This window comes from Anser cygnoides, chromosome 1, assembly GCF_040182565.1.
Source record: "Anser cygnoides isolate HZ-2024a breed goose chromosome 1, Taihu_goose_T2T_genome, whole genome shotgun sequence".
In the NCBI taxonomy this organism is placed as follows: Eukaryota; Metazoa; Chordata; class Aves; order Anseriformes; family Anatidae; genus Anser; species Anser cygnoides.
Genome location: NC_089873.1, coordinates 56568364 through 56584378, shown reverse-complemented (window position 1 = coordinate 56584378; position 16015 = coordinate 56568364). Strand labels below are relative to the sequence as shown.

The window sequence follows — 16015 nt, the reverse complement described above, 5'->3', positions numbered from 1 at the left end:
CCATTAACTTCAACTTCCAGTTACTCTAGAGATATAAAAGGAAATAAAAACAGGAGAATTTGTTTGTAGTTGTTAGTTACTAAATCAAAAATACCGTCTTCAGCTCAAGAACCAGCTCAGCCCAAGTTTGCAGCCTCATGTTTTGAACAGTTAACTCCGAAAGCACGCCCCCAAGGCGAGTTATCTTCCTGCGAAATCCCCGGTGTTGGCCACTGCCAGCTGCCGAGGTAGTACACCAAGGACACGGTGACATCCCATTTCAGCATCAGGGAATCCTGCAGCTCTGCTGCCCTGACAGGCTGCTGCTCTGACGCCACGACCTTTGGGCAGCTGTGCACACGACTTTCACGGCATCTAGAGAAGGAGGGAACGGCAACACAGGCACACAGACTGCAGCACATGGATAATCTTTATTGGTAACATCAGTGGAGCACCAGTAATCCATTACTGACTGTAGTGGTGACACACAGCTGAGGCACATGCTAAGGCACTTGTACTATATAAAAAAAAAAAATTTAATTTTTTTTTTTGTGACAGCAATTGGGACATGAGGCTCCTGCATTTAGAGCGCTTCAGGCATACAGTATGGCGCTTCATATTTAATTATTTTTACTTTGCTCATAAGTAGGTCTAAATGCAGCATATACAATACGGTTAGGAATACACGTAAAATCCAGCAACCAGTGTACGGTGTAGAAAAGTAAAGACTATCTATATATAACCATGGTCCCAATAGAAAGGCAGTGATAAAGACCTTTATTTTTTTCTTAATTACTTATTACGAGAGATACAAAGGCCTTACATATATCTGTGCAGATTAAAGTTTTTTTTTTAATATACTCTTAGTCAATGGTGCACAATAACTAATCCCAACCCCTGGTTATAGAGCAGGTGCAAGAGGCTTGGACATGTCAATAAAAGAGGGATTTCCCTCCCCTCATCCCCACCCCTCTGCCCACTACCCTATTAAATTCCCCTAGATCCTATTACCATTAAATATATTTGGTCCCCCAGAGATTCTCAGACAAGCACGAGGACACTGTTCTGCTTCCCCAGCCTGTCATTAACTACTGGTCCACACTACCTTAGATGAAACCGCTCAGAGGCAGAGACACTAACAGGACATCATTGCACTTCAGAGATCTGTCCAGACAGTAAAATGAGGAGAAAGGAAGAGAGGAGTTTTTAAAAAAAAAAAAAAAAAAAAAAAAAAAAGACAACTTTGGCAAGTCTGCCAGGGAGACTTGTCCCAAGAGGAGCTTCCCTCTTCACCTCTCCCTGGAACCATGTGAAAGAAGGGTGAATTGCCATGGCCAAAGCACACCGTTTTTCCTGAAACTGCTCCCAAACCATGTGGGTGGGCAGATTAAAAGTCTGAGGTCACTGAACATGATTGCCGAAAGCAAAGAGGGAGGGGAAAGAATACAGGAAGGAGCTTCCCTGCAGCTAAGATCTGAAAACAAAAAGGAGATTTACAGCAAAAATCTTTCCCTCACCCAGCTCCCTCCAAATCGTGTAAGGATTCACCAGCAGACATGGCACAGACAGTTCTAGAGGACTTTGCAGTTGCCAAACTGCTGGTCAGATTTCAGAGCACTGACTCTTTGGCATTAAATACAAAGAGGATTAGGAAACTGGAAAGAGGAGGAAACTAGGAACACAGATGCCCAATGGCTCCAGATACAAAGAGCTGGGCTTACTCTGCTGATCCCTGGCCAATTAAAGAGGGTTTGCAGAAAGTCCAATGAAAGAGGGGAGGGTGGATGGGTCACTCCATCACACGTAACTTGGGTAAAATGAGAGGACTTATTCAGTAGCTTTGGCATCGCCAGCATCTGCCTTGCCATCCACTTCCTCATCGGAGCACTCCCCTGTTGTACCCTTCCTGACAATTCGACGTGTCACAACAAACGGCAGGTCCCCACGCCTAGGGAAGGACAGACAGCATGTCAGTAAAACGAGATTTCACTGAACTTACCAGACATGGCGGGCTTTGGAAAAACTAGAGGAAGTCCCTGGCTGCACCGCTTACTGTGGACAGCTAGAGCAAGCCCGTGCTGCGCTGGCTGCCAAGGTATCGCACAAAACACTCTGCCTTACCTGAGTTTGCTCTTGAGGGAGCTGACCTCTCTATTCATCGCATCAGCTGTTTCAGTGGCATCCTCCAGTTCACGCTGGAGCTTCCTGCGGGATGCGTTGGCTCGCTGGGCCTCCTCCTCTGCTTCCTCAAGCTGGCGTTTCAGCTGTTTCAAGCGCATGTTCGCCTTGTCCGCCTGAGGACGTACGGGAGAAGAAATCAGCATTTAACCAGAGTCATAGCATAGTAGTTACACAGCAAAATAGCAGAGTTTCCCAAGCCTCCCTTCCCTTCCTGAAGGCAGCTGCCTAAAACTCCACAGCTCCAAGCTTTTCCTTAAAAGCATTACATTTTCATCTTATTATAGTGAGGGAGAAAGAAGAGAAACCCATAAGAAGGTTAATGCTAGAACCCTCTTAAATACAGATGGTGCCTCGATCATAGAAGGAAAATCTTCCCACCAGAAGAGTCAACGAACTGCAGGGTAACTATACACACCTGATCTTTGAATTGCTCAGCATTACGCCTCTCATCATCCACCTGCAGCAATATATCTTTCAGCTTCTTCTCGGCACGGCGCACCTGCTTGCTGGCAGCCTGGCGCTCCCTGCACAGAAATAGTGACAGCTCAGACAAGAACTTTCTCCTCTTGTGCCCAACCAGAAGACATGGGTAAGTTAAAAAAAAAAAAAAAAAAAAGATAGCAGAATTCTAATGTAGAAAAGAAAAAACTAAAAAAGAGGATGGGAGGCAATTTTTCCTAGAGATGACAAAAAATTCTGATGTCACAAGACACGACTTGATACTGAAGCTACAGAGGAACAGCAAGAATGTATCACAGCTGCACCTTTACAAGTTTGGTCAAAGCTAAAAGTCTCTGGAGTGAGAAACAAGGAAGGTTTGTCAAGATCTTACTTCTGCACTGCCCTGTACCTACAATGAAGCCCTCATTCAGACAAATCAGAATTTGTTCAGAACGGTTTAAAATCCCAGAGGGCAAGGAGACTCAAAACAACTGGAGTTTCTGCTAGGACATACTTTGTCTCCATGTCCAACTGCTCTTCCAGCTGCACTATCTTGGCTTCCAAGGCTGTGATGGTAGCCTTGTACTTGGACTTCACTGCGCTCTCCATCTCCTGCAGTTTAAGCTTAAGCTCCTTGTTCTGGCGCTCCATCTGCTGGCGAGCGTTCTCATTCTTCTGTGCATTGCTACGCTCAGCATTCAGGTCGGCATTCATCTGGTCAATCTGTGGAGAGAAGTAGTACTTAGCATATCGAGTGCTCCAGCCAGAAAGCAGGATTTATTTCTCAGACACATGCTGACATGCAAAGAAAAAGAACCCTCAGGGTGAGCTGAATATGTAGAATAACTCTGCTACAGAAGGAGCTGTCTGTAAACAAGAGATACAGACTACATCTTAAAATATCTTAGTTTATTCAGATTTCCAAAGTAATTACTTGAAAAACAAGCTTATCAACCTCATCTTAGGACTAAATTTGCCAACCTTGTACAATGCCCTCTTGGGTGAAGGCCATGGTTTGGCACTTAACAGAGTAATTACCAGTCCCAGTGAATTGCATCCATCCTGAAGGCAAGTGGATTCAATAAACGTGCTTTCCTAATTTATCACTTATTTGCTCTGTCTACTTTGACTACAAAGAAGCAGCCTAAAACTACTGACTTTCAAAGGTGAAAGGGCAAGAACTCAATCCACTTCCAATCCAGGACTCTGGCTGACATGCTCTCTGGTGCAAAGAAGCCATTTGGAAAACCATCAGCCTAGCTCCCTGGCTTTAGAGAGCTAACAAAACAACACGCCTGACCCTCAAAGTCGGACAGATAAAATAGAGCAGAGAACAGGCAGATTAAGATCATGGTTTCTATAGCAGCCTAACAAATTCCATATGGTTAGTCCGTTTGAAAAAGCATAGAACTGGCAGAAAAGTCACTTTCCGAACACATTGTGGCACTTTTCAGCACGCCAAGTTGGGAAAGCATACTTCAGATCATATTTCTCATAACTCCTTTTAAAAAAAAAGAGGCAGGGGTGGTGACTGGGAATTCCTGATAAACTCTGAAGATGGTTCCAGCTACCAAAATCATTTAATACTCCATGATCAAAATCAGTGAGTTAACATTACTCTGACTGCCCATCCTATTTGCTCTATTGTGGTATTCAGGTGTTTCACCTTGCTCACATCTGTGGACATTTTTCAGAGCACATTTTGGCAATTTACACAGATCAGTGAGCCTCTGCTCACACAGACAGCCTGAACAGGTACCTGAAGATTTGCCTTCTTGAGCCGGTCATTGATTATCTCAGTGTTGCCCTGTTCCTCTTCCAGCTCTTCCTCCAGCTGTGCTATCCGGGCCTCCAGGCGTCTCTTTTCCTCCATGGCCAGTGCTCTGTAAGACACACAAACATTTAAGTGATGTTGGCAGAAGTGATGCCTTGGGGGAAAACCTGCTGCTTTTAATTTTATAAAATTAAGTCTGTCTTTCAAAAGCACAGAGAATACAGCACATGCTTCAGTCTGCAGAAAAATAACAGCCTGCGAAGTATTTTCTTAAACCAGCTCCTCCACCCTTGAGCAGGGAACATTACTCACCCTTTACCACTGTTGTTGGCAATCTCATCAGCCAGCTCATCCCTTTCTTGCTGGGCCTGGCGCTTGGCACGCTCGGCAGCTGCAAGTTCCTGGAATGAAAACGAGACGGTCAGTGATGCAATGGGAAGCGACCAACTAACGCAGCCTAGGAAAAAGTAGTTACTGGTAATGGGTGGTACAGTCTCGAGCTAGATCCAGACTTAATTAAAAGACAGTTTCCCTTCCACCCCACAACTTCCTTTGTTTTGCATCACTCCTATTGCTGCTGTCAAGAAAGGGCCAAATTCTGCAATTGGAAGGGGACCCTATACTTGAGCAGAGCAAAAAATAACACAAGAGAAAGGAAAAGAAAGGAAATAACCACTTGAGCTTAGACTGCCACACTTAGTTCTTGGCCAAAGAAAACGAACAAACCCTTGAGCTGCATGCATATTCCATTACCTCCTGCAATTGGATCATCTCTGCCTCCATGCTCTTCAACTTCTTCTCGTTTTCTTTGGCCTGTGCCAAGATCTCTTCTCTGGAGGTGCGCGTGTCCTCCAGCTCCCGCATGTAATCCTTCATTTGCGCCTAAAAAGGGAGAACAAAAAAGGATGGATTTCCAAGTCTGTACACGAACAAATTCAATTTATCTTACAGGAAACGTGGGCAGGAAAAGTAGAAACAGGGACTTCATTAGTCTTCAGCTACCTAAAAGGCTGCTGTAAAAAGAAAAAGAATCATCCATTTTTCATTTGATAAGAAATGAGGAGAAGCAATAATGGAAGCAAACAGGGCCGCTTTTTTTTTTGTAAGGGGAAAAAAAGCCTTGTTAGATTGGGGGTGGTGATGGTACAGGAAGCTTTCCAGTGAAGCAACGGAATGGATAGCCTAAGGGAGGATTTGGCATTTTTCCCAAGAACAGATCAGACAAATGCCAATAGGAATTAGAAAGGTATAACAGAACTGTCTTGGGACAGAAGGCCTACATCATCTTTTTAAGTCCCTCTAGCTTCGCGACTCCATAATCCTTTCCAGAAACACTGATATGAGGCAAGCACTAGAGTGGACTTTCCCTACAGCTTGTCTCCTATGGAGATAAAAAGGCAGATGAGGGTTAGAAGGGTATTTGAAATGCCAATAAATCTTTCCTGGTGAATTGCTACAAGGTTGCTGCTCTTGTGACACTGATGCATGGTTCTCATGAGGTGAAATCTTGTATCCCATTTCCCTGGGTAAAAGCTTGAAACTGATTGCTAAACAATTGCAGCTCCTCACCTGCAGTTTGCGGAGCTGCTTGATGGCTTCCTCACGGTTCTTGTTAGCAGTGTCTATATGGCTTTCCAAATCCTTCAGGTCCAGCTCTAGTTTCTTCCTGGCAGCCATAGCAATGGAACGCTGTTTTCGCTCGTCCTCTAATTCCACCTCCATCTCCCGCACCTGTACAGAGAAATTCAGGCATTCAGCTCCTCAATTTCCCAAAAGCCATTTTTCACACCCCCCTTACAAACTGTACCCAAGTGCAAGCACGTGACTTGTTTTCATTCCTCCTGGCAGGGGGACAGGGCTAATATTCCTCACTAATATATCAACGTGAATTCTTTAAGTAGACAAAAGCTGTTTGAACAATCATGCACACAGGGAAAGACTCTCGCAGCTTTGCAGAACTGCCTGGAGAATCACCATTAACAATGATCTGTGGATCATTGGACAGAAGTGCCTTCGCAGAACACTTTGAGGATTTACAAAGCAGTTCTTACTTGTCTAATCAGCTGTTTCCTCTTCTCTTCGTTCTGTTCATCACGGCCCTGGAGGTCCCGATCAAACTGAGCCTTCATGGCCTGTTGGTTCACTTCTAGCCGCAGTTTGGCATCCTCTGTGGCCTGAAGCTCATCCTCCAGCTCTTCCAGCTGTGTCTTCATCTCCTCCACTTGCTGCTCCAGGGCTCGCTTAGCCTTCTCCAGCTCATGGACCTACAACACAGCACCACACATGAGGTTTCCTCAAAAAGTACAATTTCACCTGTACTAAGAGTAAAAAGTCTGACAACAGCCACTCACAACAGAATACACGGACACTGTCTGTCCCCCTTGTAACACAGGGATATCCCTCAGTGCCAGTTGCCACAAGCTGCCAACTTAAATCATGATTACCTCTTAGCGCTAGTCATATATGCTTGGTGGTGGAGAGAAGGAGCAAAGTATTTGTTAGCTCAATCCTGACCAACTTACCTGAGGTGGATACCTCTGGTTCTGACAGAATTCAAGAAAGTACTTTTTAGCCTCTGATTTTTTTCTTTTCCTTCCTGCTTATCACCACCTTTCCTGTCCTGAAATATTTGGGTTACTATGTCCCATTGCCTAGTTACTCCCTGCATTTTCCACTCCAGGCTCACATCATACTTTCTCTGCCACAACAATACTAGACAAGTCTCTGTTCACCACTACCTCGTTCGGGTCATTTCCAGGCTCTCTCAATCCATCTTTCCTGCCTACTATCATAATGCAAATATAACGTTCACAAACTCACTATGTGTTCCGTTTGCTCTACTACATTCACCTGTGTTCACACTAGCATAACTTTTTGCAGTATTAAACTAACAGGATCACCCACGTGCCATTTCCTGCCCAGACATCTTAACTTCATACTTACGCTTTTCCCAACATCATCCTTGGAACTCATCAGGTCTTCCATCTCTGCGCGGAACTGCTTATTGACTCGTTCCAGCTCAGCTTTCTGCTCTATGGCTTCTTCAAGGGCCCTGGCCAGGGAGAGGGCCTTAGTCTCCTTCTCACGGGCTTCAGCCTCAGCACGGTCCCTTTCTTCTGCATATTTGGCAGAGATGTTCTTCTCCTCTGCCAGCAGCTAAAAGAGAACAGCATTGGGATTTTGAGAATTTACTCACAATTTTTAAGAGGGTAAACATGCATCTTTTCTCTCTGTGCCTTCTAAGTAGCATTCTGCCATGGACAGGAGGAATCAAGAAAACATAGCTTTAGTGAATGAAGCATGCCACCTCACCTTTAATAAATAACTGTGCTGACCCCAAGTGAACAACCTTTTGATTCCCTAGGCCTCCAAGCTATTGTTTCCGTCTATGCCTCAAAAATGAGTACTATACCTCTATGAAAAAATATACTTCTACACTCAATATGCTATGATCGGTTCAGAAAGAAATATGCGTTCTCCAAGCAGCACTGCTTAGGTACTCTTAGAGGTCAATTTGGCAAGTCAGATGTACCTAGTCAATGGCCTGAGACAGAAGTCATACCTGATCAAACTTCTTCTGCTTCTTCTCTAGGTTGGAAACTGTCTGTCGCTGATGATCCAGATCCACAGTGATGTCATCCAGCTCTTGCTGCAGGCGAGTCTTTGTTTTTTCCAGCTTGTCATATGCAGCTATCTTCTCCTCGTAACGCTGGTTTAAGCTCTCCAAGTCCTTTTGCAGCTTCTTCTTGGCTTCTTCTGCTGACTCAAGGCAGCCCAGACCATCATCCATCTTCTTCCTTGCATCTATTGCCTGAAGGACAGAAAAGATTGCAAGTGAAGCCTCAACACAGATAACACTATATGTGGCTTACTGACACCAGAGGAGTTGAGGAAATAAGTTTGCTCACTTCTGAAGGAATCATCTATACCCACTAATACCATATCAATGAATTCCAAAGGAATTCCTAGGTAGAAATCTACAAGCAGTTCATATGATTATTGTCAGAGACCTCAACTTCCTCTCAGTCAAGTCAGCAGGAAACCCCTCGCCCATGAAAGGTTCTGTTACTAGATGTCAATCCTGCATTGAGATTTTACTTCCTTCAAGTCAGACTTGCACTTACATTTCCTCTCCTCTCAAAAGTGTTTGGTTTATGGGATGGGGACTGTACCTGTTGCTGAAGAATAGAGATTTGTTTCTCCAGGTTTTTCTTTGCCTCCTCCTCTTCTTCCAGTTGCTCTCTCAAAGCGTTCTTCTCATCCTCTGTTTGCTTCAGTCTGGTGCTGAAGCTCAGTTTTAGGCGAGTCTCCTCCTGCAGCAGCTCCTACAACGGAAACACCACAGTAGAACTCAGGACCTCTCCTTGGATTTAAAGGCTCACTATCTTTACCTGCTCTGTGCAGGGTGAGTACTTTTGAAGTTGAGTTTAAGTATGCAATTTATTTCACAGATAAGACAATCGAAGACAGAATTTAAATAACTGTCTTCCAGTGAGTCAGTATAAAAACAATATCAAGAAGGGTCCTATTCTCTCTTACACTCTCGTGATTAAAGTATACTTTGCCATACAAGAACTGTCTCCCGCTTTTCTCCACAGCCAACTGCAGTCCCTTCTGGAGTCCTCCAAGCAGCATATAAAGCATTAAAAAGCTTTCCCAACAACAGCATGACTGCGCTCTCCTACATGACTCTCTCATACTCAAATATCAAAGAAACAGAGAACAGGCTAAAGTGATTTAGCATGGTTAAAAACAACTTTGCTCTTAGCAGAATTCTAAGACAGTGGCCATTTATCAATTTAGGGCACCAGCAACATTTGTTAACTTTTACTGCCAGTACTTGAGCTGAGTGACCTGTAGAGACCAATCTTGAAACCAGTGTATAATTGTCATACTGTGCACTATGTCTTTGAGTCTGTTTTTCAAAAAGAATCCAAAGTAGAGAGAACATCAATGGCAGTTCAAGGTTACTTAGTATCTAAGGTTTGGCACACTCTTCCTTTCCTTCCCAAACTTCTGCTTGGTACTCCATGCTTTGCCAAAAGACTTGTATTCTAGTAACAGTAAGCTATTTTTTAATTTTATCCCAAAGTATAAGATTATGTATGATTTTTCCTAGACAAAATACTAAAATATTTGAATCTATCACTTTCCCATTATCTATTGGGAAATAGAGTATTCTGTTTAACTTTACAGGTAACTTAAGTTTAAATTTACTGGAAATCACACACAGAAAACCAAAACAAAAACCAAAACCCTGTCAAACTTTATGAAGATCTAAGACAAGAATTTAGCATTGCAGTTCAGTTCTAGCAATAAAGAACCCTCAAGCAGAAAGGTGAAGGAGGAATCCTGAGGAATCTTAATCCTAAGATATGGAACGTTGCATGCGTTCCACGTACTAAGGAAGCAGAAGGAAGATAAACAGCTTGTGTCTGTAGAAATGCTCTCAATACCATGCAACACAGCCCTTTAGCAAAAAAGCCTGACCCAATCCTTTGAAGTGCCGTATATCCAGTATTTCACGGTGTCCAGGGTGCTTTCTCACTTTATGCATTTGTAACAGACAGCGGATGCAACGCATACAGATGCCTTGGCTTCCCAAGCTCTCACCTGTGTATCCTGAAGCTGTGATTCCAGGGCAGAGAAGTCCTTTGCTAATTTGATTGACTTGCTGTCAGACTGGTTCAAAAGGCCTGTGACATTGTCCAGTTCCACCTGAAGGAGAGATCAGAGTATCAGTTTAGTGCATCATCAAGAACTAAGCCAGGTATGGCTACGAGACCTGAAAGTGAAAACTGAGGCACTTCTTAACAGTAAGGGATGTGTATCGTTTCTCAGGAGAACGAATGTGTCATTTCCCAAGTCCCAGGGATGAAATACGAAGAGTCCAAAAGAGATTTTTACTTGGGATCACCTCTGTTGCAACAGCCTTCTGTCTTTAAATTGCTTTATACGATTTGCTTCAGGACTGTATGTAGATACTCCAAAATACATTTTCACACTCCAGAAGAGTGTGCATGCACCAGCAATGCTAAATGTCTAATGACAGCCTTCAAAAAGAAGGCAGAAGACAATGCTTGATGCGAATCAAAGGGATTTGTTGTTTCTCTTTGGGAGTGTATGAGAAAACCCTGTATTTCAACATCGTCCTTCAGCCCTTCATCACCATCAGCCACATTATAAAGCATCAAGATGGGTTCTTCCAAATCAGTCACACATCATCAAACCGTTTGTGTCATGCTAGGTTCACAAGCAGCCGAAAGGTTACACAACTGCTGCATACTGAAAGGGGACCAGACATGCTGATACTCCAAGGCTTAAAAAACTCAAATGGCAACTGGTTACTACACCTTTTCAGGGCTGCTCATGGTAGAGTGACATCAATCATGATGGCCAGCCCTGGCAATGAGTTAAGGAGTTTGCTCAGTCCTTGGGAAGCAAACTGTGGATGTGCTTTTTGTAGGAACTTCATCTCCTGGAGGAACAAGAGATTTTTGAACTACCCATAGGGAGGTACCACCCTACAACCTTCTTTTCTCTCTAGCCCTGGACTGCAACAGAAGCTAAGGAAAACCCATGCCACTCACCTGCAACTTGTTAACCTTCTCGGCCAGTTCTGTCTTCACTCTTTCACCTTCTGTAAATTTCACCTGCAGTTCTTGGAGCTGAGCATCTACTTTTTTCCGCTTGTGCTCAGCATCCCCTTTGCCCTGCAGAAGCACTTTCACCTCATTGGACAGTTCAGCCCTTTCGCTTTCCAGAGCTTGTTTTGCTTTTTCAAGATTTGCTTTCACCTGGAGGGGAGGAAAAATAAAACATAGCAAAACACTTCAGACTGAAGATACAGCAGGATCTTTCCACTGAGTTTTTTTTTCCCCTCCACAATATTCCAGCAAGCAAGCTAATATTGCATGTTTAACAGCTAGCCTGAGACTGCTTACTCAGAAAAAAACAGTTTGAACACCTTGTCACTGATAAGCAGGAAACAATTTAACAGTCAGAGCAGACAACAATAAAGGAGATAGTCTTGCGCCATCAGATTTCCAAATTAAAGGTTGCACAGCTCAACAAGTGCTAGCAGTGAAAAGAACTAGACAACATATTGGCTAATCAGTATAACATGTCTAATGAAAAAAGTAACAACTGCAACTATTTAAAACAACTGCATATATGCTTCGTAGTGCAAAATGATCTACCAACGTAAGAAAAGCACATGCATACGAAACCTAGTATCATGAACACTCAATGTCCTTCTGCAGCATTAAGACACTGTTCCAGAGCAGCTATCACTTCAATCACTTCAGAGAGGTTAAATGATTTATTTGGTCTTGAGCTTCCTGTTCCACTTACCCGTTTGGTTTGTTCTAACTGTTCTGCCAGCTCTTCAATGGCTTGTGAATGTTTCTGTCTCATCTCTTGGATTTGAGCCTCATGAGTCTTTGCCTCATCCTCAAGGGTCTTCTTCAAAACCGTTACTTCTTGTTCTCTCTTTGACCTGCAAAATTCACAGCCTTCATTTAGATGCCAAGGAATGAATCAAACAGACGTGCATATCCACAAACGGTATCTCTAATACAGAAAAACACCAAGGTTTGGTTAACCCTTGAAGCTATAAAGACACTTTTCAAAGTTAGAACTTAGCTTTGTAAACTTTTAAATACAATCTCACAACATTATTTTCAGCCTAAGATGTAATGGTCTGAAAGCATGAATGTTTCAGGGTATCACTACCACTAGGGTTAGGGATCAAATTAACTTTCTTGCATCATATCAGAGAATGCAGTCTCGTACTACAGCTTGCACACTACCTCTTTCTGTAGTCACTGAGGCTGCTAACCAGCCTGCTCTGATAAAGAAAAAGACTTGCTTTGGTGAGAGACTGAATGCATGAACTTTCATTATAAAAGTCAAACTCAAAACTAGACAAGACAGCACAGCCACATGTTGGAGTTACCTGAGCTCCTGCTGAGCAGCTGTAGAATCCAAGGTGTCTTCTAGCTCTGTTTTCAATGCCTCCAGCTCCTCTCCCAGATCCCGCTTCTGTTTTTCAGCTTTATTCCTGAATGCTCTCTCTGACTCCAGGTCTTCCTGTAGCTCAGTGATCTGGGATTCGAGTTCCCTGATCTTTTTCAGGGCCATGTTCTTCTGAGCTGCCTCTTCTTCCACCCTGTGTTCAACATAGGGTTCTGGTCAGAGCCAGATTTAAACCATACATAAATGAAAACCACCTGTCCTACCAAGAACAATCAAGAAAAAAGCTGGTATTGGACAGCTCTACGTGATTACGTTCAAACTTTGATCCATACATCATCTACAAATTCTAAGTTCTAACTCCCAATACTTGAGAGAGCACAATTACTTACCTTAAAGAAGGGGACAGAGAAAGACTGACAACAGAAGAAAGCAGAAGAGAAAGCACCATTTACATTGGAAATTGGACACTTTCCTGAATAGATGAATATAACAACTACCACAGAGAGATAACACGTTGCCACTACTTTTTAACCCCCTCTGAAATCCTACTGCTCCAGTGAAACATGCACAGCGCACACTGCATTCATAGCCTAGCTCTGTATAGACGGTGTGGCAGTGAACAGCAGCTAAAGAACTCTGATGCCAACGACACAGATCTTAACAGTCCGCAGACTAAAATACACAGATTTCACTTACTCCCAGTTCCAAAGTAGCACAAGACAAGACGAAATACTTCCTAATAATCTGGCAGGCCCACAGGTCAGGTTCTCACCTAGCTAAGGCTGCCTGTAGCTCCTCTTCCTTCTTGGCCAGCTGCATTTTGAGTTCTGCAATCTGAGCCTGCAGCTCAGCAATCTGGTCATGCAGATCAGTGGAGTCTCCTTCAAGCTTTCGACGAGTCTTTTCCAATTCTTGCCTCTGCTTTTCTTCACGTCGCAGGCGTTCTGATGGAGATGGAGATGGAGACACAGTAAGTTGCACAGACGACACACAGTCATTCAAAGAACATTGTACAAGGCAGAGAAAATAAAGCTATTTAAGCAAGTATCTTTTCCAGTTATAAAACCATACAAACTAGCTGCAGTGCACTATTCTGTTAGGATCTATACATGCAGATGGCTCACATATCTTGTACTTAAAACATACCTGCACAATTTTCCTCTCCCTATTCTTACATTCAAATTTCCTTCCCCACTTCATTGTAATAAACAACTAGCACAAAGCCAGTCTCTCCCAACACCCACACTACACAGGCACTCAATAAGTGATGCTGAACACACGGTCCACTCTCCCCTTACTGCAACTGAATCAGCTGTCTCCTGCTGTGTTAACCTAACCAGCCCTGTGATAAAAGGTGCCTCTACCTTGAACTCTGAAGGACTTGCACAAAGTATCAAAACCCACACTAACCCTGACAGATTGATGCTGCCGGAAGGAGAAAGGTAAAGACACTTCCAGAGCAGGAGAAGAAAGAGAACCAGCCTCTCTTCTCCATTGGCCTGCTGCTTTGGATAGAATTTTTATTTAGACCAAGGGCTCAGCTGACAAGGCATATAACCTTCAGCCAGCCACTGAACAGCTCTGTCAAACTGATCAATAGCATGCACACTATAGACTAGTTTTTAACCCCTCAAAAACTGTAGTGAGACTAAAGCTCTGGAAATGAAACTGAAATTCCACAGATTTTTAACAAGAAACCACCTACAACTGAACAAGCAAGTCCTCTGCAGGATATGTCTTATTAAATAAAAAAGTACTACCTTCCAGGTCTGTGATCATGGCCTCATGTTTATTCTTGAGTTTGGCTAAGCTCTTAGATTTCTCCTCTTCCTCTGTTAGGTTTGTTGTAAATTCAGACATTCTGTCTTCCAACAGTTTCTTTTCCTGCAGAATTGAGAAGCCAGTGTCAAGGCAGTTGCTGGAATTACAGGAGGCTTTCCAGAGTTGACTGTGCTTAAAGATGTTAGTGTCATTAGTGCCTACTCCTGCTACAAGGAAACTTGGAAGGAAATAAATCCTTTAAGGATTACAGATAGTATTCCAATAAATGGTGATGTACAGATTTGTATATGACAGCCCTTTCAAAGCTTAAAGGGAAGTCTGTTTATGAAATAACTGAATAGTATTTGGCATAATGCAAGAGAAAAGTAATTCCTCACTTTTGTTAGTTAGTCAAGGCAATTTAAGTATCATAACAATACCTGTTAAGAACACAGGCAGCTAGTTTCATAAATGCAGGTCAGATCTACCAATCACCGGACTGAATCCATTCTTAAGCTTCCCATAAAAAGGGGAAGGTCAGCCTTTGGTGGGTAGCTCCAGGAGAGCCATCAAAACATCTTTAGCCTGCATAGGAAGCAGCAGAAGTCTTACCTTGGCCAATTTGAGATTCTGATCTTCCAGAACTATCATATGTTCTTCCAGTTTCTTCAGTTTGGCCTCTGTGGTCACTTTTTCTAGCTGCAACTTCTGCCTTGTGCTTTCCTCTTCTTCAAGCTGCTCCTCTAGTTCCTTCACAACACCCACAGAAAAGCAAAGAATTTGTCAGTGTTGCTCACTGGTCAATAAAACCAGCACAGTGACGATACTAGAACTTTGAGTGTTTCTTTACCCTTCCCTTCAAGGTAATATTAATGCTTTCCGGAAGTGACTTCTATCATGACTTGATGCAACATATGGTATTCTAGTAAACAAATTTTATAGCAGAATAAACAATATTATTTTTCAAAGAATAAAGCTATTGTTCTCAAAACACCTGGTTCAAGCAACGACTTGCCCAGTTATTTGACAAGTAGCTATAACCTTCATCTTCAAGAATGGAAGAGCACATTCCAGCTGACTGTCTGAACGCCCCAGGCTCAGCAACAGAATTGCTCTGCCCTGTTAATTCCATGGATAGAATTTTCTATGCTACTTCTTTTATTGTTGTTCTCTCTCTCCTGATTCCCCCCAAATGAAGACAAAATAACCACTCTAACCCTTATTATCCTCTTTCCTGACAAGAGATGGCATTCTTAGTGTATTACCTGAATGTTCTGCTGCATTTTCTTCTTTTCAGCCTGCAGATGTTGACACCGTTCTTCCTCTTCCTCTACCCTTGCTTCCAGGTCATGACATATCTCTTCTAGTTCTTGTTTCTTGGCTGTCAGGCGGGCTCTTATCTCCTCAGCTTCAGCACAGAGTTCAGTTTCTGCTTGCAACTGTTCTTGCAGTTGCATCTTCTCTGCCATTAGCTAGACACAAGCCAGAAATGACCATAAGACAAGCTCCAATTTACCAAATCACTAAGCAATCTGTATTAATTGAAGTTATGTGGTCCTGTGTTCTGCAGTTGTTTCTTAATGATAACTGGCAGCTGTCTTCTGCTGCTATTCTAAGGTTAAATGTCAAAATACAGTTTTTAAGTGTTTGGTTGTCTTCACAAACCATGCACAGCAGCCACATATTATTACATTAGCGTTAACAAATTTCTAGAGACTGTGCCCATTTGAAATAAGGAGATTGTTTAGTTTTTCCCTGCAAGAATAGCATAAATATCATGCCTACAGAAAAACAACCTTGCTGCCACCTTCTGGGTTCCAAACAAAAAGGATTCCATTAATAATGAGGTTGAATTCAACCAGCCTGCTATAATACTCAGCCAAAGGCGATTTTTCTTCGCAT

At 42.9% G+C, this 16015-nt stretch overlaps 1 protein-coding gene across 1 annotated transcript in view; it reads right to left on the bottom strand.

Annotated features, from left to right (window-relative positions):
- Positions 1-391: 391 nt before the first annotated feature.
- Positions 392-16015, bottom strand: part of MYH9 (myosin heavy chain 9) — a 69332-nt gene continuing 53708 nt past the window's right edge. Inside the window, exons 22-41 of the mRNA XM_048048293.2 lie at positions 15379-15585; positions 14726-14863; positions 14113-14236; positions 13125-13296; positions 12333-12545; positions 11729-11873; positions 10966-11172; positions 9989-10093; positions 8548-8700; positions 7938-8186; positions 7319-7531; positions 6427-6639; positions 5945-6106; positions 5129-5257; positions 4688-4776; positions 4361-4484; positions 3116-3324; positions 2576-2684; positions 2101-2273; positions 392-1927 (exon numbers count right to left, since the gene is read on the bottom strand). Coding sequence (XP_047904250.1) covers positions 1807-1927; positions 2101-2273; positions 2576-2684; positions 3116-3324; positions 4361-4484; positions 4688-4776; positions 5129-5257; positions 5945-6106; positions 6427-6639; positions 7319-7531; positions 7938-8186; positions 8548-8700; positions 9989-10093; positions 10966-11172; positions 11729-11873; positions 12333-12545; positions 13125-13296; positions 14113-14236; positions 14726-14863; positions 15379-15585 — 3255 coding nt within the window. The 3' untranslated portion in view covers positions 392-1806. The remainder of the gene's footprint in view (positions 1928-2100; positions 2274-2575; positions 2685-3115; positions 3325-4360; positions 4485-4687; positions 4777-5128; positions 5258-5944; positions 6107-6426; positions 6640-7318; positions 7532-7937; positions 8187-8547; positions 8701-9988; positions 10094-10965; positions 11173-11728; positions 11874-12332; positions 12546-13124; positions 13297-14112; positions 14237-14725; positions 14864-15378; positions 15586-16015) is intronic.